The sequence below is a fragment of the Antechinus flavipes genome, chromosome 2, assembly GCF_016432865.1.
Source record: "Antechinus flavipes isolate AdamAnt ecotype Samford, QLD, Australia chromosome 2, AdamAnt_v2, whole genome shotgun sequence".
NCBI lineage: Eukaryota > Metazoa > Chordata > Mammalia > Dasyuromorphia > Dasyuridae > Antechinus > Antechinus flavipes.
The window spans coordinates 175,797,477-175,820,053 of record NC_067399.1 but is presented as its reverse complement, the minus strand read 5'-3'; the positions used below and the strand labels follow the sequence as shown (position 1 = coordinate 175,820,053).

General features: G+C 32.3%; 1 protein-coding gene across 2 annotated transcripts in view; it reads right to left on the bottom strand.

The window, feature by feature from the left end:
- FERMT1 (FERM domain containing kindlin 1) overlaps positions 1–22,577 on the bottom strand; it is a 54,366-nt gene that overhangs the window by 19,170 nt on the left and 12,619 nt on the right. For both annotated transcript variants that reach the window (XM_051975949.1, XM_051975948.1), the window contains exons 3-10: positions 20,748–20,981; positions 17,193–17,339; positions 15,902–16,115; positions 14,773–14,875; positions 10,406–10,513; positions 9,501–9,632; positions 5,028–5,077; positions 1,620–1,744 (exon numbers count right to left, since the gene is read on the bottom strand). In XM_051975949.1, the coding sequence (XP_051831909.1) occupies positions 1,620–1,744; positions 5,028–5,077; positions 9,501–9,632; positions 10,406–10,513; positions 14,773–14,875; positions 15,902–16,115; positions 17,193–17,339; positions 20,748–20,981 (1,113 nt within the window). The remainder of the gene's footprint in view (positions 1–1,619; positions 1,745–5,027; positions 5,078–9,500; positions 9,633–10,405; positions 10,514–14,772; positions 14,876–15,901; positions 16,116–17,192; positions 17,340–20,747; positions 20,982–22,577) is intronic.

Below are 22,577 nucleotides of genomic sequence, written 5' to 3'. Positions count from 1 at the left end.
GTTATCCAGGCTTACAATTTTAAATTCTTCTTTAACTCTTTTCTTTCCCTTATCCCTAAAATCCAATCAGCTGTCAAGTTGTATTGATTTTTCTTTTGTGATGGTACTTGTACCTCTCCCCTCACATTGTAGCTGCCTTAAATTTAAGTTCCTATTTTCACTTTATATGGTCTCCAACCTGGTCTGTTAATTATCATTTTAACTCCTTTCTGTTCCATACTTAATGTGTCTGCTAGAGTAATCTGTTCTAATCACATCACCTCTTTATTCAAAAACTTAAATTGGATCTCTATTTCCTTCATAGTAGAATATAAGTACTCCAGATTCTGACTTTTAAAGTCAATCAGTCAATAGACATTCATTAAGCATCTACTATGAGCCAAACACTGTATTAAGTTTTGGGAACATAAAAAAGAGACAAAAGACAGGTCCACATTTTTATCCCAACCTAAATGTTTTTCTTATGATATGATTTACTTCAGCCAAACTGTATAATCTTTTCTTTGTTCTCCATTTTTGTCCTTCTCTTTGCTCATGCTATTTCTCCCTGCCAAAAAAGGATTTCCCCATTTTATATCTGTTGAAGTTTCTCCCTTCCTTGAAGGATGAAATTGCAAGATCTCCTTCTTGACCTTTTTCTCTGATTCCTTCATAACTTGGATGTGAGCTCTTTCCTTCCAATTCCTCATGACATTTGTCAAAAAAATTTTGCCAAAATTTGACTTTTTCTCCTCCCTTTTTGTATCACTTTAAAACTGTTACATTATAAGCTTTTTTAAGATAAAGGTTTGTATTTTAGTTATTTTTGTATTGCTAATACCTAGACAACATTTGCCAATGTGGGAAGTACTTGTTTGTTGAAATAAAATATTAGATCTTTCCTTAGGTTTTTCTCTTAAAACATGGAACAGAAAAAACAGATTTTTTTTTTAACAAGAAGTCATTAATAATTGATTGAAAAAGCAAAATTATTCATTACTCATTAATGTAATTCATTAGTTTGGGATTGTTAACCTTAAATCATATATACTTATTACTAAGAATAAAACTCTAAAAAAAATCAAATGCATTTTCCTTTCATTCAGTATGGCAAGGCATATAACTAATCAAATAGTCTGGTTATCAGTTACTATTCACTCATTTAACATTTATTAAAAATATACCTCCTCCCTAGTAGGAAGTAAGATATTATATATGTCACACATGAATTACTACCTTCAAATAGAGTGCAATACAATAAAAAACATTGCTTAAACTATTCTGAATTAAATTTAATCTTCAATTAGTCAAAAGGCACTTCAGGATCTTGTAGTACTTTAGCATCACTGTAAGGAACATCATTTATTTTTCTCTAAATATATGGAAATACTGGTTAATGGAAAGTTTTTAATAAACAGGATGCTAGATTGAAGAAGTTATAGCGCCAAAATAGAGGCTTATTCTACATGTGGAATGGGACCTTGAAGCAGATTATACTCGGGGTAGGGGATGAAACATCCTTTTCACAGGCATGCAAAATAATTTTACCATTGGACTAAATCTCGTAATTTCCAAGGCTTTTCTACCTTTAACCTGTTAGATTAATCATGATAATTCAATCTGACATTGAATATTCTTACCTCTAAGATGTAGTCTTTCAACTGGTTCTCCTTGTTCAAGGTCCATATTTTTAAAGTAGGCTATTGAAGTGTCTTTAAAGACAAACCAATATTGTTTGAAAGTTTTTAATGTTAGTTTTTTGGCCCTGAAAATGAAAGAATAATAGCTTAGTAGTTCCAAGAAAAACAAATGCACATATAATTTTGAACAGGATACAAAAAAGGCTACTTTCCTGTAGTGCTCCTTTCATACAATTTATAATAAATTAAATCCTTTTGAAATTTGAGGATTACAAAATCTAGAGTTGGAAGGAGTCCATTTAGTCCACTGCCCTCATGTTATGGATGAGGAAACTCAGGGCTAGAGAGGTTAAGTGGCTTGCCCAGTTACACAGGCAGTTAGTAACAGATTTGGGATTGAAGATTTGAACACAAGTTTTCTGATTCTAGGTATTGTTCTTTTTCAATTATATCCTGCTGCCTACTAATTTATTTATAAAAACTTGAAATTAGGTTTTTGCATGAAAAAAACAAAAGCCTGGGGACTTTTAGAACAGTTCTTAGAAAGAAAATAATATTCATGTGAACAAGTACAAAACTTTGTTAGTTTCTACATGATATATTTAAGAGAATTATCAAAAATTTCTGGTTAACATTGAAAATTACCTTAGTTTAAAGAGAAATTATTTTTTAATTAATACATTTTAAAAAGGTAATGCTAGCTGAGATTTGAACAACCCAAATTTTAAAAGAAATATTTTTGGAAGTTTTCCCAGAGCCAAGATAGCAGAGTAAGCAGTATGTCACTGTAACTCTCCCATATCAATCTCTAAACAACCATAAAAGAGTATCCCAAAACAAACCCTGCAGTGTTGGAACAACCTTTTGAAATTTAAAATATTTTAAAAACAAAAAAATTTAAAAGCAAAAAACCATTAAGTTAAAATTATAGTTTCATACTATCATAAGCAAATCTCCATTTATATTCTTTATGTAAGGGAATGTTTATATCTGTTAATGTTTATCATGCTCACAATAATATACAAAACTGATAGGGATAATTGTAAAGTCCTATAGATGGTTTAGAAAATCCCAACTTCTTAAGTATAAAATAGGGGAGGTATGATCAGGTAGCAATTTATCTGGAAAAGATTTTGGGATTTTAAAAGAGTGCAAACTGAATATGAGTTAAAAAAAAAAGTTATGGCAGCCAAAAGATAAAACTAAGATGGTATTAGACTAAAGTAAGAAAAGTAGAAATAGGGAGGTTACAGTCCCCCAGTGCTATGCCCTAGTCAGACTACCTCTTTGAAATGATAATATTCTGAGTGATTTGTTTTAGGAAGGACACTGATAAACAGTACAAAACAGAGTCGATGCTTCTGTTATCAGAACTTTTGGGTTTGAACTCTGGCTCTGCTCCTTACTACCTCTGTGATCTGGCTTCCTTCAAATCACAACTAAATCCTATCTTTTATAACAAGTCCTTACCAAACCCTCTTAATTTCAATGCCTTTCCTCTGCTAATTATTTCCTATTTATCTGGTTTTTAGCTTACTTTGCATATATTTGTTTGCATAATATCTCTCCATTAGATTAAGTTCTTTGAGGGCTATCTTTTGCCTTTTTTTTTTTTTTTCCTAACACTTTTTAAAATTCCTAACACTAAGTGGAATGCCTGCCATTCAGTAGACACGTACTGTTAATTGATTGATTGACTTAATTTCCTTAAGTCAATTTTTTCTTCTTTAAAGTAAGAGGGGTAAAATGTCCAAGGTCTCTTTTAGCTCTAAAGCTATGATTTTTGGATTTTATGCCACTAATGTGAAGTTGATCCAGAGGTGGGTTCCTATTTGGGCAGAGTCTGAAGACTATTGTCACGTGAAGATCTTATTGAAGCAAGTGGGAAAGTTTAGTCTGAAAATACTTAATGTGGACGTGATAATTCTTTTCTAATATTTGAGTAGGTACCACTTAAAAGGAGGATAAGATTAGTTCTACTTGGCTCTAAAGGGCAGAAGGAAGAATTTCGCACATTCCTCCTTGAATAGAGGAATTATTTTGCTAGGAGAATTTGAATTCTTTGAAGGTAAGAATGGTTGTATTTATTTATTTTTGGTATTTTAGTGTGTGTGTGTGTGTGTGTGTGTGTGTGTGTGTGTATGCGCCTAACACAGAATTGTGCTATAGTAAATCTTTAATGTATAGTTATTAAATTGAAATTGAAAAGACTTAGGGCAAAGAGAAACTTCCTAATAATTATACTGCAATGGACCGCAAAATAAATGATTTAGTTTTTACTGGAAGTCTTCAAAGAAAATACTGAATTTTTTCTTTTTAGTCTGGATCCATGATTTTATCAGTGTAGGAAACTCAGGCTGAGAAATTTACCTTTACCAAAGTAGATCAAGCACTTGTCCTATCTACCTAGTCCTTTTCTGGAGGACACTATCTCATAATTCTGTAATTACCAATAAAATAATATGTAAATGTTTTGGTTTAAGGTAATTCAGAAATATAAAATGATTAAAGAATATAGCAAATTAATTTCTAGAGAACTGAATTTCCAATTATAACTTTGTTTTTTAGCATATTTGTTAGAAAGAGGGAAATATAGGATTATGGTTATGTAAATCCATGGCCAGAATCACAAAATATTGGCTGTGACTGATTCAGTATCAGAAATACAATATAACAAACCACCCTTTGAACACTTGTGCTATATTTATATGTCATCATTCATTGAACATTTCTTTTGAAAGTCTTTCCTTTGCCCTTTGACTTGGTTATAAACAAACCTGTTAGTGTTGTGGTGATTTTGTTTTCTTAAGTTAAGCGCTCTAAGTCTATTTGCTGAGAAAAATCAACAAATCATAATATGGCATGAGTAACTGATACAACTTCAAAGAAGGCTCATCTCTTTCATCTTAACCCACCTTAAGCATTATCACAGATTTGACAATCATTTCTTTTATAGAATAAACTTCCTGACAACATAGCAAGCCTTTAAATAGGGTAGCAGTGAAAACTATCTAAATTCAGTGACATAAAATCATACAACTCTGAAGTACAACGGTCACCTCTTTCCATTGGAGCTTTTGTTTCTCAAAATTAAGGCAAAACTGTTTAAGTAACTAATTTTGATAAATTATTATAGTAGGATTACCATTTATTAACTATTATTTTAATTGTGTCAAGTTGAAAAATAGCATGAAAGTTCAAAGTACCATAGTGATTTGATCTCTAATTTGATCTCCATAGCTCCCACTTGGGGCCTTGATTGGTGCTCAGGGAAAGACAATTGTTAATGCTTCATCTTTGTTAATATGGGTCTCTTTTTAGACATTAAATATCAGAGAATTCTTTATCCATAAAACTTGATTACCAATGATTTCTTGGTTCTTCTGTGTAATTGTTTTAGTTACTCACCGAAATAATCTGAGATAATCTGCAAGCTTTGGTATGTCTGTAATGTCCTCCTATGGAAAAGAACACAGCTTTTTACCAGCAATAATTGCATACTTGAGTTCTTTTTAACATGTGTGAAAAATTCTTCCATTTATACAAAGAGAAAAATTCCTAGAAATAGTTTTCAAAATAACTCATTTATTGCTCAATAATTTAAAATTTTGTTTTAAATGATCTCTTAATTATGCAGAAAATCAACACCAGTTGATCAGATTATTACCATGAAACAAACTGTTTCAAGTTCATTTTATAATACAAGTATAATACATCTTTTAAAATTAGTCTATCATTTAGCTTCATAGAACAATATCCAAAAACTAAGTTACTCAAAAAACACTACTGTTTCATGTTTTCTTTCTAATATAGGCAATGTATGAGAAGCAATGCTAATTAAAGGACAACAGATCAAAAACTCTGGGGTCAAACAGAAATTTCTCAGACATTTAAAAACTTTTTAAAAGCTTTTCACTTTTTACTTTTCTGGTCTTCTTAAACATTATTATCGTCTACATTCTCATGGTCTGGCCAGTCTCAAGGCCTATTTGTTCTTCTTGATCCATGATACTCAACCACCCATCTCTTGTCATTTTGCATTGGCTATCTCCCATGTGTGGGATATTCTTCCTTTTCACCTCTATCTCTTGGAATTCTTGCATTCCTGCAAGACTCAAATCAAGCAACGACTTTTTACACCAAGGATTTGTAACTAAAAATTGTTTTATTTTTATTAAAAAAATTTTTTGACAGCTGTACTTCAATGTAGGGACAGCTAGGTAGAGCTCAGTAAATAGAATGCCTGGAGTCAGGAAGATTCTTCTTCCTGAGTTCAAATCCAGATTCAGATACCCACTAGCTGTTTGACTCTGGGCAAGTCACTTAACCCTGTTTACCTTAGTTTATGTATGTATAAAATGAGCTGGAGAAGGAAACAGCAAACCACTCCAGTATCTTTGCCAAGAAAACCCCAAAAGAGTCATAAAAAGTTGGGACACAACTAAAATAATTGAACAACTTCAATAAAACACTCTTTTTTTATGAACTTAAAAACATTATTATGAGAAAGTTTTCCTAGGTTTTATTGGACTGCCAGTGGAATCTATTATACAAAAACCAGTTTAAAATTCTATTCTAAATAAAGCTTCTTTTAGTCTCCTCAAGTAGCATATATTTATTTTGCATATGCTTATGTGTATGTGGAACAATATCCCAGGTTCAGTCTTACCTCTTACCTATGTGACTCTGGATCAATTCACCTAACCTCTCTGATTCTCCTTGTAAAATGAGAGGGTTGTAAATCTGATGGCCCCTGTGGCTCCTTTTAGTTCTATATCAATGATTCTATGATAAATGTTGTTTCACAGAATTGTGAGATCCTTGAGAGAATGATTGTTTCATTTGGTTTTTTTTGTATCTACAGCATTTAGTAGATTAAAACAAATTAAATAACATCAATTAGGAGGGAAATCAAACTATCTAGTCTAGCCTTATTTTATAAGGGGGCAGGGGATACAGATCAGATGAAGGGAGGAAAGTGCTGATGATCTGCCACTGCCCAAGGTATATGAGTAATAAATGTCAAAAGAAGGATTTAAACCCAGGTCCTCTGGTGGCAGACCCAGTGCTCCTTATAGTTGGTTTTTCACTCTTTTCAGTTGTGTCCAACTCTTCATGACCCCAATTGGGATTTTCTTGGCAAAGATACTGAAGAGGTTTGCCATTTTCTTCTCTAATTCATTCTACAGATGAGGAAACTGAGGGAAACAGTGACTTTCTGGGGTCACACAGTAAGTGTCTGAGGCCAAATATGAACTCATGAAGATTTATCTTCTTGATCTCAAGCCCAGTGCTATATCCACTAAGCCATCCAATTGCCTCACCATGAAACTGATCTATAGGAATAGTGGCACTGTAGCTTCCATTTCAAATCACTAAACTCCCAATTAAGTATCAGTGCTCCTCTATATGATAACTCTACTTTCAATATAGAATCAATTTCAATTTTTTTTTCACATTCATTTCTGAAGTAGATACAATGGACGTTTTCTAAATTTATTCATTTAGCATGATTTTTCTCAAATGTTTCTTTTTCTATGATATCTAATTTATAGAGAATACAATTTTGGATCCAGCACTGGACTTGGAGGTAAAGATAGATCTGGATTAAACCATACTCTAATGCTTCTTAGCTGTGTGGCAACATGTAAGTCATGTAGTCCTCTTGAGCCCATGTCATTATAAAATGAATATAACAAATGCCTGCCAGACCTCCTCCATTGGATTTGAGGTTTAAGTGAAGTAATATGTATAAAAAATGCTTTGCAAACTATAAAACTGTTATATATTCTTTTCTATCTTGCACATAGTATGCACTTAATAAATATTTATTGAACTACTGCATATTTAAGTTTTCAGATCAAAAAACCACATACATACTAAGTGTATAATTCTGTATCACTTCACAGTTATGACCTTTTCCTTTTTCCTTCTGACTATTTATAGTTCAATAATTGTGTGCCAATAGTTCACTTCCTCTCTCATCATGTGTCAATACCATTAAGGTCAGAATTATTTCTAAGATAAAGAAGGCAAACAAAAAGTAGTAGAAAGTCAAAGACTGAATCAAATAGGAGTGGCAATCTCATTGTTGGCTGAAGTATTGCTAAAATTCTCCATAGATGAACCATTCATTTAAAAAGCCCTGAATGCAATTTTACTAGAGATTTTTTGTTTATAACTTTTAACATTATTTATAACCTTTATAACTTTCTGTTCTGTGTTTCAAACTTCTCAACTCTTTCCTCTTCAAAATGATTTTGAAATACTTTATAATGCACCAGTCCATTATTTTAATTAATCCTCACAGTAAGTTATTGAAGTTGGTAAGACAAATGTTACCATATAACTAATATAAATTAGTTTTATATTTCAAAAGAGGAACCAGACACAGGTTAAGTGAGCAGCATAGTTACATAGTTCAGTGCTTTTTCTATCCACCATGTTAATTAGTTAGTCCTTAGGGGAAGTTAGGCAGCACAGAGCTCAGAATATTAGGCCTGAATACAGAAATTCATATCCCAGCTCAAATGCTTGTTAGCTGTGTGTCCCCAGGCAAGTCACCTGATATATCTACTTTAGTTTCCTTGATGTAAAATGGATAATTAACAACAACTACTTCACAAAGTTGTAAGAATTAAATAAGTTGATATTTGCAAAGCATTTAATACAATGCCTGGCACATGGTAAATGTTAAATAAATGTTTGTTCCCTTATTCTTCCTTAACAAGAGATGCATTGCTTTGATAATTCTGTAATAGTAAATATAATCAGTAAGCTAAAACTTGTCAATTCTATCTCCATAATCTCTCACATATTCATCACTTTTTCTCCAATCATATAGCTGTGGCTAATTCATACCCCTATCAATTCTTCCTTAGATTATTACTAGCTCATAACTGAGTCCTCCTGTTTCAAGTCTCTCCTTTTTTCAAGGTATGTCCCATTTAGCTGTCAAAACATTCTTCCAAATGGAAAGATCTAAGAAAAACTTACAGTGACTTCCTATTGCCTCTACCATAAAACATAAAAGTCCTCAGCCTGAGATATAAATAAGGCTTTTCAAATCTAACTCTGACCTACCATTAAAAACAGTCATTCAAATTAAGATAATACTTTAAGACTGACAGAGTTATCCTAGAACTTAGCTGATGTAAGGACTGTTAACTTCACTTTACACTAATGCTGTGAGAGATTAAGTCACTTGCCCTGTTCACACAGCTAGTAAGGGTCTGAGATAAGATTTGTACTTAGGCCTCCAGAATCTATGGCCAACACTTTTTGACCTACTTTATGTTGACTTTTTGTTACTCCTCTTCTGGAATTCTATGATCCACCTATACTAGACTCTGAAGTGATCCCCAGAGGTGACAATCTCCTTCTTATATTTGTGCCTTTGCACAAATTATTGCTCTGTCCCTGAAATATACTCTCTTATCTTTGCCTGTTAGCTCTGCTCAAATGCACTTCTTTTATGATGCCTTTTTTGAGCACCTCCATTAGTGCTCTGTCCTCTTGAAATTAACTAACGTTTATTTGAGTTCATGTTATGTTGTTCTCCAACCCTAAACTCCTTCAGTAAAAGAGCTTCTTGAAGTTTTTTCTTTTTTCTCTTTGTTTTTGTATTCCCAGGGGCTCACATTTTTCCCTGCACATAGCATAGTTTTTGTTATTGCTATTAACAATTCTAAATGTATATATCTAATATCTGAGAAAGTGCAATCAGGTTTTAATGATGGATTTATATCCAAGATTGGAACTTCTTTCTTTTGAGAAATGAGGTTAAATGTTCTAAAACAAAATGAAAGAATCAATTTGTTTTTATAGGCATAAAAACACAGTCATTGTTTTGAAATCATTTCTCATAAGGGAATCTCATACCAAAATGTTTTCTGTTTTTCCACCTTCTAATGTGACTTCCAGGTTAGAGAGGGCAGCTTCTACTTCATCCACTTCAGACTCATTTGTGAAATCCAGAGTTTCTGCTGACAATGACAATTTGCTAATGTGATACTAAAACAGAGAGAGAGAAAATTTTATAAATGCCATTAATACAAAAATAATATTTTGGCAATCAAAATTTTTATTGCTAATCCCTGCCTCATCTCGATATCAAAAGATCACCACGAGTGAACCTTCTTCAAAATATGCAGGGAATTTAACATAATCTTTTTATACAGGTCATTCTGAGATTTTTGGAAATTGTTTCATAAAAGCTATTAAATCATAATTGCCCTTCCCCTCAAATCAATTTTCCTATTGTCATGGGAAGAATTCCTTTAGATTCTAGCAAGGAAAGACTAATGCTTCCCTATAAATATGTATGTAAGTTGAACTTCAGTCTTACCAAATTGCAACAATTTCGATTATGCGCCCATTGATGGAGTATATGACTACTGTGCAAAAGACCAGCTTAGCTTAGTTTGGAGTGGATCACCAACTGTTAGTGAATTTTCAGCTAGAACTATTTTTGAATACCATTTACAAAGTTGTAATATTAATTAGTGAAAGGAATACCTATAGATTCTTGAAGTAAGCAAACACACACATTTGTATATATACATACACATTTACATATGTGTATAGATATATACTATTTTTTGTGAATTATGCTGACCATTTTAAAATGTGGGAAAAAAACCAACCCTGCTTCCTACACTCTAACTCAAAACAAAAAAAAAAACTCACAAGACTAAAAACTTTAAATAAGATGGCATGATAATAAATTTCCCAATGGATTCTCCTTGCCTATTTGCTCCAAAGGGTATTCAGAACTAAATACATGCCTGTAAAGCAGCAAAGATCAGCATTTCCTCCTCAGTGCAGTCAATTTCTTCTAAGAGAATGGACCACCTGGCTTGTTCATAAAGTTGGTTTATTCGAACGGCATCATACTATGGATTAGAGGGGAAAGCATTTAAAGAGAAAAGATTATATTTATTAAACTGCAAGTCTTAGATTAAATATATTTGTTTATTCATTGATTCAAACATTTGTTAAAAGTATCTATGTGGTTAGATAAACTGTACAACACATTGAAATGTCAGATAATCTCTCTTATTTAGGGAAAGGGTTAGTACAAAGATACAGAAACCATTATCTTTATCCCTTCAATTTATTTTTGCCTTTAATTTGCATCTCGTCATGAAAAATTTTTCAAGAGCAACAGATAAAAAGTGAAATGCATTAATCTTTTCTCTTTCCTTGCACTGGTAAAAATACGAATAAATAGTGAAAAATGGTGAAAAAGAGGCAGAGGGAGGGAGAAGCAAAGAGAAATGAGGGATTCAGACAATTCCCAAATGGAATTATTATCTTATATTAGCTTGCAATACATGGGAAATAAAACACTTTTTTTCGGCTTGGTAATAAATGAGAAAATTAAGATCAAAGGATAGAAGTTGCAGTATGATAGATTTTAGTTCAGTATAAAGAAAACCTTCTAATCATTAGTGCTTTCCAAAAATGGAATAGACTTTCTTTTGATATAAAGAGTTGTCTGTCTCTGGAAGTCTTCAATCAAGAGGTGAGATGACTATTTGTTTGGGATACTCTTGGTGGAATCCATGATTCAGATAAGAGTTGTACTAAATAATTTCTGAGGCCCTTTCTAATTCTAAAGTTCTCTGTAATTCTGTAATTTTCTGTGCTTTACCTGTCATTTATACATAATTATAGTTTCTAAGAGAAAAGATTATAAACATGAGATAAACATTTTAGTTATGCCAAAATCAGCAAACTACACTCCTAGATAAGTAAGTAATATGAAAAATTGTTCAGACATGTCTCTTACTGATGTTGTGAAGAGATAAAGGTATAATTAGATACGAAGTTTCCAGTAAAACAGAGTATAGGTGAAGAACCAAGAAAAGTGAATTTCAATTATTGTTTTGAAAACATCTTAGGGATATTACACATTTTTTATTTTTAATAATAGCTTTTAATTTTTAAAATACATGCAAAGATAGTTTTCAACATTCACTTTTGCAAAATCTTGTGTTCCAAGCTTTTTTGTACGTGAACAAGAATCCCTTCTCTCAACAGTCTCCCCAATAGATAGTTATCTATCCTTTACTTGAAGAAAGGACTCATCCTTAATAAAGCATCCATTCTGCTCTGGTATACTACAGCTGTTAGGAAGGTTTCTTTGTATCAAGTCTAAAGTAATTTCTTTGCAGCTTCTATTCACTGTCTTTCCATTAATTGGGGCCATGCAGAACAAGTTTTAATTCCTCTACCACCTAAAAATTCTTCAAATATTAGAGAATGGTTACCATTCTCCATTACCCAATATTTTTCTTCTCTAACAGAAACTCCTCAAGTTCCAAGATCTTAGGCCACTTCACTTTCCTGGTTGCCTTTCTTTAGACTATCTCCTAGCTTATCCTTGTGCTTCCTAAAATATGGTACCCAGAATTGAAAACCATTCTACGGGTTGGTGTGACTAAAGCAGTGCTCAGTACAACTCTTATTTGCTTGATTCTGGACATTATACCACTCAAGGAAGCTCAACATATCAGTTTTTTTGGCTACCCCATCATACAATTAACTCATATTGTACTTGTAACAGTACACTAAAACCTTCAAATACTTTTCAAACTGCCATCCAAAAAATGTCCCTCATTTTATAGGAATGAAGTTTTTATTTTAAATCAAAGTATATTTATCCTTATGAAATCCCATCTGATTAGAATCAAGCAATGTTCTATCTCTCAAAATCTTTTTTTGTAACCTATGTCATTCAATATGTTATACTTTCCATCTTTTACAGATAGCAGCATTGTAGCATAGTATCCTCAGAATGAGAAAAAAACTTATCCCTAGACTAACTCCTTCATTTTACAGACATGCACCTGAAACCCAGAGGAGTTAAAAATTTGTCCCAGATCACACATGATACGAAGAAGAACTGAGAGTCAAACTGAGGGTCTCTGACTATAAAGATGATGCTCTTCCCTCTATATTACTTCCCCAAGGCTCCTGCAAGTTTTAAATTTATGATCCTCTTTCTTTGGTCCAGTCATTTATCCAGTGTCAGTGCCATCTACTTGTACTGTCATCTATCTTGTTGACAGGTCTTTATTTTTTTCTGCAAGAATAGCAAGTGATTCAAGTCACTTTAACTTAAAGAACACAAGTCACTGAGATACTTTTAATACATGGATTTAGAGTTAGTTATGCAAGTTATTGAACTTTCCACTGAGATACATTACGTGTGTATATGTGAGTGTGTGTGTTTGTATTTATATGTATGTACATATAAAAATAAAATCAGAATTATCAAAAAATGGAATAAACTGCCCCAGAATGACATTACTTGGGTTATATGAGTCTCCTAGTAAGGAACGTTCTGCCATGAAGTGATCAGTTCAGATTTAAAAGCAGTTAGCAGCTGATTACACAGTAGAAGATACTTTTATAAAACAAATAGAGGCTAATACTGATTACACATAATCATTTATAAATTAATATTGGAATACATTCTTAATGTCATCTTCCACATATTATGCCTGTTCTGAAATATCATTTATTACAGTATATTATAATTCTATATTTTACTTTTAAGTTAATTTAAAAATAATATCTTGAATCATCTGTCCATAGTTTCTTTTATATCACTGAAGAAATTCAAACTTTTATCAATATGTTTGCAAATTTGGAAAAGACATTCAATATTACTATGTTAATCTTTCTGTTTTTCTTCTTTTCCTGCCAAACTTAAGCTTTCTCTGTCTCTTTTTGCCATCTCCTTCCCCTATGGTCTTTATTGCGTTAGCTCAATGTTCTCCCTTTCCATTAATCCTTTTCTTCTGGCTTACTGAAAAGAGTTCTTCACGCTGTCCCCTCTTTGAATGTTACTTGTTTCCCTCTAAGAAGAATTAGAATAATATTCTTGTCACCTTTAAAAGTATATTTTATTTTATCACTACCAAAAATGAAGAAAATGTTTAACCCAATCAGTTCAAACTTTTATCAATATGTTTGCAAATTTGGAAAGGACATTCAATATTACTATGTTAATCTTTCTGTTTTTCTTCTTTTCCTGTCAAACTTAGGCTTTCTCTGTCTCTTTTTGCCATCTCCTTCCCCTATGGTCTTTATTGCTTTAGCTCAATGTTCTCCCTTTCCATTAATCCTTTTCTTCTGGTTTACTGAAAAAAGTTATTCACGCTGTCCCCTCTTTGAATGTTACTTGTTTCCCTCTAAGAAGAACTAGAATAATATTCTTGTCACCTTTAAAAGTATATTTTATTTTATCACTACCAAAAATGAAGAAAATGTTTAACCCAATCAGTTCATGTTTAATATTCATTTAAGAACTCAACTCATCTGAGTACTTAACATCAAAATGTACTTTTAATTCACTTTCAGAAATTATGAAGATAATTTGAAATGTGCACTGTCAAAGAAGGACAACTGTATAAGAGTTCTGGAATTCAAAGATTAACTACAAGGGCTTCTCTTTAGCTAGGAATTTGTGACAGGGTCATATATCAGCCAAGTTTAATTCAATCATGATTCACAGTTATTGTGCTATATCAATTACCTAAACAATTAGTAAACAATTGCTATGGCTCAGAATGGTAGAGAATACAGAAAAAGCATGATTGAGCTGTTCTCAATGATAGCTAGTAGGAGAGACACAAATAACAGATATGAAACAAAGGAGAGAATTTCAGTTTTGAACTGCACTATATTTGCAAGAAATATTCAGGTTTTTTCCTTATTTTGAATACATCTTTCACTTTTTTTGCTTGAAGTAGAAAAAACATATTAGAATGGGATGTAGGTTAGACAAATCAGAGAGGTGAATATAAAAAGAGTTGGACTTTAAAAGAACATAATGACTTGTGTTCTTTAAGTTAAAATTACTTGAATCACTTGCTATTCTTCTAGAAAAATGGAATTTAAAATGGAATTTCAATAAAAAGGAGGAGAAAAGAAACTAGAAAGTATATCTTACATCTATTAAATTCTAGCTAAGAGCTGGTTACAATGACCAAACAAAATACAATGTGTAAATGTTATCATTCTAAAAATAGTTCACTGAATAGATATCTATCAGTTTATTTTAATTATAATTCTTTAATGCTTGGAATTTACACTTTGACAATTGAATGTGACCCCCCTCAAAAAAGAAATAGGATCTTACTTTGGGATTCAAGTCAAAGAATGTGTAGTATTTAAAGCGTAACAATAGTTTCTCATCTTCCTGAATGCCTTGTTCCATAAGGGAGCGGGATGAGTCTAACCATCTGAAAAAAAAAAAAAAAAAAAAAAAAAAACTGAGTTACAAAGGAAATTTATTTCATGGGATCATACAAAAAATCAGAAAGTATCTTAGGAAGACATCAATCCCATACTCTTACCTCTCACTGTATATTCAGGACCAGAGATATTATTTGCCCAAAGAAACTTAGGCAGCAGATAGCAGAGACTAAATTAGAACTCAAGTTCTTGGATTTCAAATCCAGTCCTCTTTTCACTATGCTATGGCTTTCTTATCTTAGATCCTTGAAATAAAGTCATTGGGCAAGAATGATTGAGTTAAACAAGTAATTGATGAAGATGATGACTTAATAACTTATAGAGCTGTATAATGCTTTGTAATTTTAAAAAAGTTTCCATATAAATTAGTTCATCCATTCTTACAAAAATTCTTCTCTATAACCCTTCTTCATGTGCTCCCATAAGTTTACCACAGTGAGACTTCTCAATTTCTCACTTTTACTTGACACTGAGGAAATAAGGAAGCATCTGTGTTGTCTAGTTATTATTCCTTGTTCTGCCCATGTTAGAAGGCCATCTCTCTCTCTCTCTCTCTCTCTCTCTCTCTCTCTCTCTCTCTCTCTCTCTCTCTTGATTCAATTATTTCTCAAATGACATTCAGTTCTTCCAACTTACTTATATGTTATCTGTGGCAGATTGCTCATATCCATTCAATCCATAAAACAAAAACACACACACAGACACACACATGCACACAGTGTAAGAAAACATCCATAAAGGAGTGGCTTTGAATTTCAGGAACAATATGGGCTTAGAAGTTCTGCCTGGGTCTCTCTTCCACTTCAACTACAGCGAAACAATAAAAACCAATATACAAGTTGAGTATGTCAAGTTTATTAAATTTATAAATTTACTTAAATTTCCAAATCCTGATTTTCATATCAAAATCAGTACTGATTCTTTTTAAAAGCACACAGCTCCCCAATATAAGTATTTATTTTATCATGCCAATACTAGCTTACAATGGCTCAATCAGGAAAGATACCTCTTACCCTGCATTAAGTTTGGCTTTATCAAGTAGAGACCGAGGTTGAAACATTTCAGCAAGTGTTTCTGGTGAACGGCTGGGTTGGCTGAAAGCAAGTATGTTACAGCTTTGTTCTCTCAGAGGACTATCACTGAACCAAGTAATGGTAGAAGAAATAGGTGTTCCATTGACAGGATCATATATAGGAGTCATTGTTTTACTGTATAAGCCAGGACTTGCTGTAAGGCAAAAAGAAACACAAAATGTAATATCGAACTTATAGGTAACAACAATCTAAGGATATACTTCATTAAAACAATATTAAATCACTAAAGCTACAGTTTGGATTGTAGCATTTTTGTTGTAAAGGAGCCCTTAATGAAAAAAATAAAACTTTCTACTGTGGCAATCTTTTACTGTTTTGCAACTTACAGTCTGAGAGGTTTAGGGCACTGAGAAATACAAGATCACAGAGCCAATACATTTCAGATGCTTACCTAGAAGCCAAATCTTCTTAAAATGAATTCTCTGTAGTGCCACCCTACTTTACCAAAACAATTTTCATATTTTAAACTCTAAAAATTCAAATAATTTATTTTATGAATCATGGTCCCTAAGCATATGTAGATAAAAAGCATTTATAGGATTTATGGATAGGTATAGTATCTTCTGAGATCATGAAAGGCTTGTGACTCAGAGGCTGAAAAGGTCCCAAGCGAACACATTCAGATTTCAGAGAAGGGGAAATACTTCCTACATACTAATTTAAAAAGGAGAACTTACAATGTTAGCAGAGATTTTCAAGTCTCTTTTTTAGTTACATACCATAATCATTCCAGATAAATTCTTTAAATTAAATACTCCCTTCCTGAAGATTAGTACTTGGCTTGTGTTAATAACTCACCTGGCTTTGGTTTGCATAGGGGAGCTACAAATTTCCTCCTCCCTTCTTCCCTAGGAGTAAATACTGCCCAAGTAGCTAGCCCCTGTATTGTAAGGGAAAGAGAAGCGTGTTCATTTTATAATTATTAAATGGTAAACAAGACCTCTTTGAAATTTTTGACTGGTACCTCTCCAATTTACAGCTATGCCACTGAATGTATTTGTAGTTTGTTAGAAAAATAATAGCATTTAAATAAATTGTCAAATAGTGCTTTGAAAAATTTAGAGAAAATTAGAAATAGTTTATTTCAAAGATATTGAGATATTTTCTAAGTACAGCAATTTTTTTTTTAGTGTAAGAAAGAAGAATCATTTCTTTTCTTGATTTTAAGAAATACCGTAAATACAAATATAGCATTACTTTGTAGTCTTACCTGAAGAACCTGAAATAGTTAGAGAGTTGTCTAAATTTAAAATGTCTTCAATTATAGGTTCTCTGTTATTCTTTTCTTTTTTCTTTTTCTTTTTAAAATAATCATCTGGTGGTTTTAACAAAGAGAGTTCTTCTGATCTCCTAATATCTTAAGAACAAAGAAAAAAAAGTTATCATTCAGATTTTAAGGCAATTTAAAAATGTAAAATTTTGCTCCTTTCATCATGATTAATTTTATTTCATAATAGTTCTATTTAAATATTCAGTGTTCCAAACAAACTGTCACCTAACATACTGAATTTTCTTGTCACCATATTTTTGTTTATACTGTTCCCAACTTCCACATTGCTGTAGTAATCTTTTAAATTATTATCTAGCCCAATTCAAATGTTGGTTTCAAATGAAACCTCTGATAGTGAATAGTAATCTCCCCCCACTCCCACAACTTTTCACATTGACAAATACTTTTTTAATAAGCTCATCATGCATTATTTCATACATTTTTTATGCCAGAGTGTAATTTGTATGAGGGCAGGGACACATCTTATTTAATAATGCCACCAATCACAATAGCTCAAATTTATATAGCCCTCCAAATGTTCTAGTACCCAGTGTATTCTCTGTTCTGCATACAACAGACCTTTTAATAAAAGCTTACTCAATCAAAATCATCACTGCTCAGAAAGTCCTTAAAAAGTAAATTAATTTTTTTTGGTAGGGGAAGATGGAATAAAGATTTAAAAAAAGATCTGCATGAGGTTACCTTATGCTGTGAAATGAATCTGAGTGAAGCTTAGGTAATTACGTATTCAGCTGTTCAAAATACAAATAATTGGGCTGAATATCAATTTTCCATTGTTAATTTTTTTTAAAGAAATGGCAGAGAAAATAATGACCCAGAAATAAAGGAAGCTTTTTGATGTGCTTAACAAATCTATGATGTATTCAACTCCTCAACTGAGTACAGAATTCCATATACATTCTATGAACCACCCTTTATCTCTATCCCAACAACAAAATCTCTTAAGACTTAATGGGTTTCTTGAGAAGTCATGCTGTCCTTTTACTTTTATTCAGGGGTATGTTTAAAACATCCACACACTACTTTAAGGCTAATTCCTCAGTGGATATTGGGAATAATTGATTTGCATTTGTACTGAACAAGGAATTCAGAATTATAAGGACTTCTCTCTTTTTTTTTCAATGTCAATTCACTATAAATTCACTTCATTTCACTTCAATTTTAATTTACCATAATTACTATAATTTAGTATAAATTTAATTTACTATAATATGGCTAGTATGTACTTTTTCATTTTCCCCTCTCAATTATAAGAAAAATCATTCTCATGGTACCCTTAATCAAATTTATACTTAAATCAACTGTTTATTTATAATGATCTGATATCAATTATATATTGAAAGGAGGACCTTAAAAGCAAAATTAAGTCAGAACCACCAAAAAAATTATTAAGGAAAAAAGTCCAATTGGTCTCATTGTTTGTTGACCCTGTTATTTTCTGCAAGATTTTTATTTTAGTAGAGTAAATGGAATGTGCAATCTTTTCAAATATGGGTTCTGACTCATTGGTATTTTATTGAAAACTAGAGGATAATTTTCATGTCTCTTATTTATTCCCATATGTTGAAAATAATTTTAGCACTTCTGATTTTTATTATTAAAATGACTGGTATAAACTAAATTGCCATATTTTTCTTTTCTTTGAGGCCCTTATATATAGTCCTCCCACATTCTTTGCTAATTGCAAAATATAAAAATGTCTATGGAGTAGATTACCCATCTTTTGTGGGTCCCTTTGTAATGGAAGAGCATTTGTGTAAAATTTATACCTCCTGGAGAGCCTGTGATTTTTGTCTTTTGTTAATGGTATCCTTTGCACTTAGAAAAGTACCTTACACATAACAAATACTTAATAAATGATTGTTAATACTAGCATCAATCAACATGACAGATATATAAACTTATAATTGAAAATTTGTATCTCAAAGCTCTTTGGGATGATTTAATAAAAATTTCACAAATGACTTCTGTAGATAGAGCTAATTAATAGAGCGAAGTGTTGATGAAGTAATTGTGATATTACAATGCTCTATTTTAATATGTTGAGATTAAGAAGCCAATGGACATCCAGTTCCAGATATGCAAAAGGTAGCTAGTCATAAGAGACTGAACTCAGAAAAAAAGTTAGGACTAGAGTAAAGAGAGCTGAGAATCATCTATAGAGAGATAATAATTGAATCCATGGGAGTTGTTAAGATCTCCAAGAAAGACAGTATAAAGCAGACACTGACAAACTACTGACAAAACTATTGACTAAGGGTCAAACAAAGCTCATCATCTATTTTATTACAGTCTATAAATGAAGTCTAGAATTTTCACTTTTAACTACAATAAAACTTTATTTAAAAATGTAAAAGCCATTCTTAGCTGAGGTTGTGCTTTAAAAACAGGTAATGAATGGATTTGACCCACAGGTCACAGTTTACTGATCCTTAGTATAGAAGGATACAAAAAAAAAAATTGAAAAAAAAAGTCCTGGGGAACATCCATAATTATCGGGCATGAACCTGGATGAAGATCTAGCAAAGTAGACTGAGAAGGAGCAGTTAGTAAGGCAGGAGAATTGGGAAAGAATAGTGTTACAAAAAGTCTGAGAGGACCAAATATCCAGGGGGAAAAATGTTATAGATGATGTCAAGGACTATAGAGTTTTGAAGAAGAATGAAATTGAGAAAAAACCATTGGATTTTGCAATTAAGATATTTCTGGATAGTGGTTTCATTTGAGTGATAAAGTTAAAAGGGGTTAGAACTAGAGACCCTAACTGTAGATATTTCTCTCAAGGAGTTTTGTCACAAAAGGAAGGAGAATTATGGGATGATATTTAATGAGATGTAAAATGAGAGTTTAAGGATGGAAATGAAATGTGCATTTTGAAGGCACCAGGAAGGCACAGTGAAGATCAACAAGGGAGAAATAGTGTAGAGGGTCTATGATAGAACCTTAGAAAATACATATGTTTAAGGGGCAGGACTATAAGAAGTCATCTAAGAAAGTAGAAAAGGAACAGAGTAGTGGGAGGTAAACCCTAAAAATTCTATGCTATAAAGATAGAATAGTAAAAGTTAACCAGAAAAAATGGTCTAAAGCATCAAATTCCAAAGAGGTCAAAGGCAAGAAAAAATCCATTAGATTGATAATAAGAATATAATTAATGTTTTTGGTGAGAACTGTTTTAGTAGAGTGGTGAGAACAGAAATTGGAAATGGGTAAAAAAGTAAGTAGCTAGTAAAAAGTTAGATAAATTGAGATAGTCAAAGAAATAGAAATCTTTTTAAGTCTGCAGAGGAGAGGATCTAGTAGAGAGGGAGAAGTTGAAAGTGAGAAAAGACTTGAAAAAGACAGACACCACTCTCCTATTAGTGCCTGCATTTTCCTCAGGTTGTTTTTGAAAAGTATAGAGTAGATATACTATTCTTGTCCTCCTTTAGTAAGAGATTTTCAGAGGATTAGATGCATTCCAAATGTACTTACTAAGGGTTTTGCAGATATCACCAACAGCTTTAAATACAACAGATGAGAAGCTGACTCTTAGTCTCACAGTTTTCATGTTTGGCAAGCGAAGGCATAACATTTTATGCTGAGGTGTGAAAAGCAGCCTTGCATCTGCCTGGACACCATATTTGTCCAGAGTCCAATGTGTTTTTAGAAGCCAGCAATGTTTTTGTTCCCACCAAAGAGCAAAATCTGACCAGTCTTGAGGTATATCTGCAAGTACAAAAACATGATGAATAAAATGGCAGGTAATTAAAAAACACAGAGTAGGGTAATTTCAAAATCAATTTTATTACATGAGAAAATCAACCAAAATGCCAAACTTTAAGGATTTTTTTTGTCACAATGATAACAATAAGATGCTTAGATGTAGAAATGATGTACTTGTTCACAGCTATTCCTATATACTTGTTCAATAGGTCCTAGCTTAATAGTATGTTTGACATAGCACAATCATCATAGATTTCATTGTGAAAAGAACCTTACAGAAGTTATCAAGAACAACCCTCTCATTTTACAGTTGAGGAGGTCTTAAGATGATGATTCATTCAAGATCATGCTGTCATTATATATGCAGGCAATAAACAAAGCTGGAATGTGCATTTTGTGAAATGGTTAGCTAGAGTTAAAATTACAAGGCAATTTTACTTGAGAAAGTAATGAAGATAAAGCTCAAAAAGGTTTCAAAGACCCATGACTTTGATCTCATTAGCATTATTTTCCCACCAACTTATCTAATAAGTTACCAATTAAAACAAAAATTCACAGATACATTTTGATAGATGTAAGAATTTCTGTAAGAAATTACAAAATGATAATTCAAAATACATAGATAATTACAGAATTTATGAGTGACAGATGTTGAAACACCATCTATTTTAAAGTATTAATTATTTCTGTGGCAAAGGAAACTTTTTTTTTTTTTTTGAGGTAAGTGGACAAGGTAAAGTTCACCTTGAAAACTCTTCCATGTGGAAAACCAAACTGCCCCTTACTTCAATGATTTAAGGACTTGTGCTACCAGTTACTGCGGGTCATTTCCTTCAAAGAACTGCTCCACACTTTAAAAGCTTCTGTGAGCTGCCATGGCTAAAGCATGTATATTACTTTGTGAACAACCTAGTTATAAGGCTCCCTCCCACTTGGCTAGGATGAGTCTTGGGATCAATGACACAAGTCACTAGACTCAGCATCAATTTTTCAATTTGACAGAGTTTTTTAGATTTGTATCTTCCCATCAGTTCCTTCAAGACCCCTAAACAAAATTACTGTAGGAATTTTTTTTATTCTTTAGATAATATAGTTTTTTCCTCCCAGCTCATCCTGAATGGAGCAAAATATCACTGTCTGATATCTTCCATTTTTTTACTCCAAAGAATGGAAATAAATGGGGACAAACATGGTTCCAGGTTTTTGTTATCTGTAATCATTTTTTGGTATGTAAGGGAAAGAAAGAAGTTGCTCTTTCCTTAAACCTGATTTCTCTTCTAACTCTGTTACTAGTGGAGAGAATCCCGAGATAAGAGAATACAAAGATGAGACAATCAGGGTTAAAAGACAATGAGCTAGCAAGCATCTGAGATCACATCTGAACTCAGGTCTTCCCAACTTCCAGGCTGGTGCTCTATCTACTGCCCCACCTATTGCAGCACCCTCTCCTCTCCCCTCCCCCATTTACTCAGCTTTTTTTTTTTTTTTTAAACTAACTAGCTTGTCCTTAGTTTATCTCTCTGCCAATTAAAAAAAATAACAGAAGTTTAATCTCAGAATTGTTGATAATCTAAAAGGACATAGAGATGCTGCTGTTTT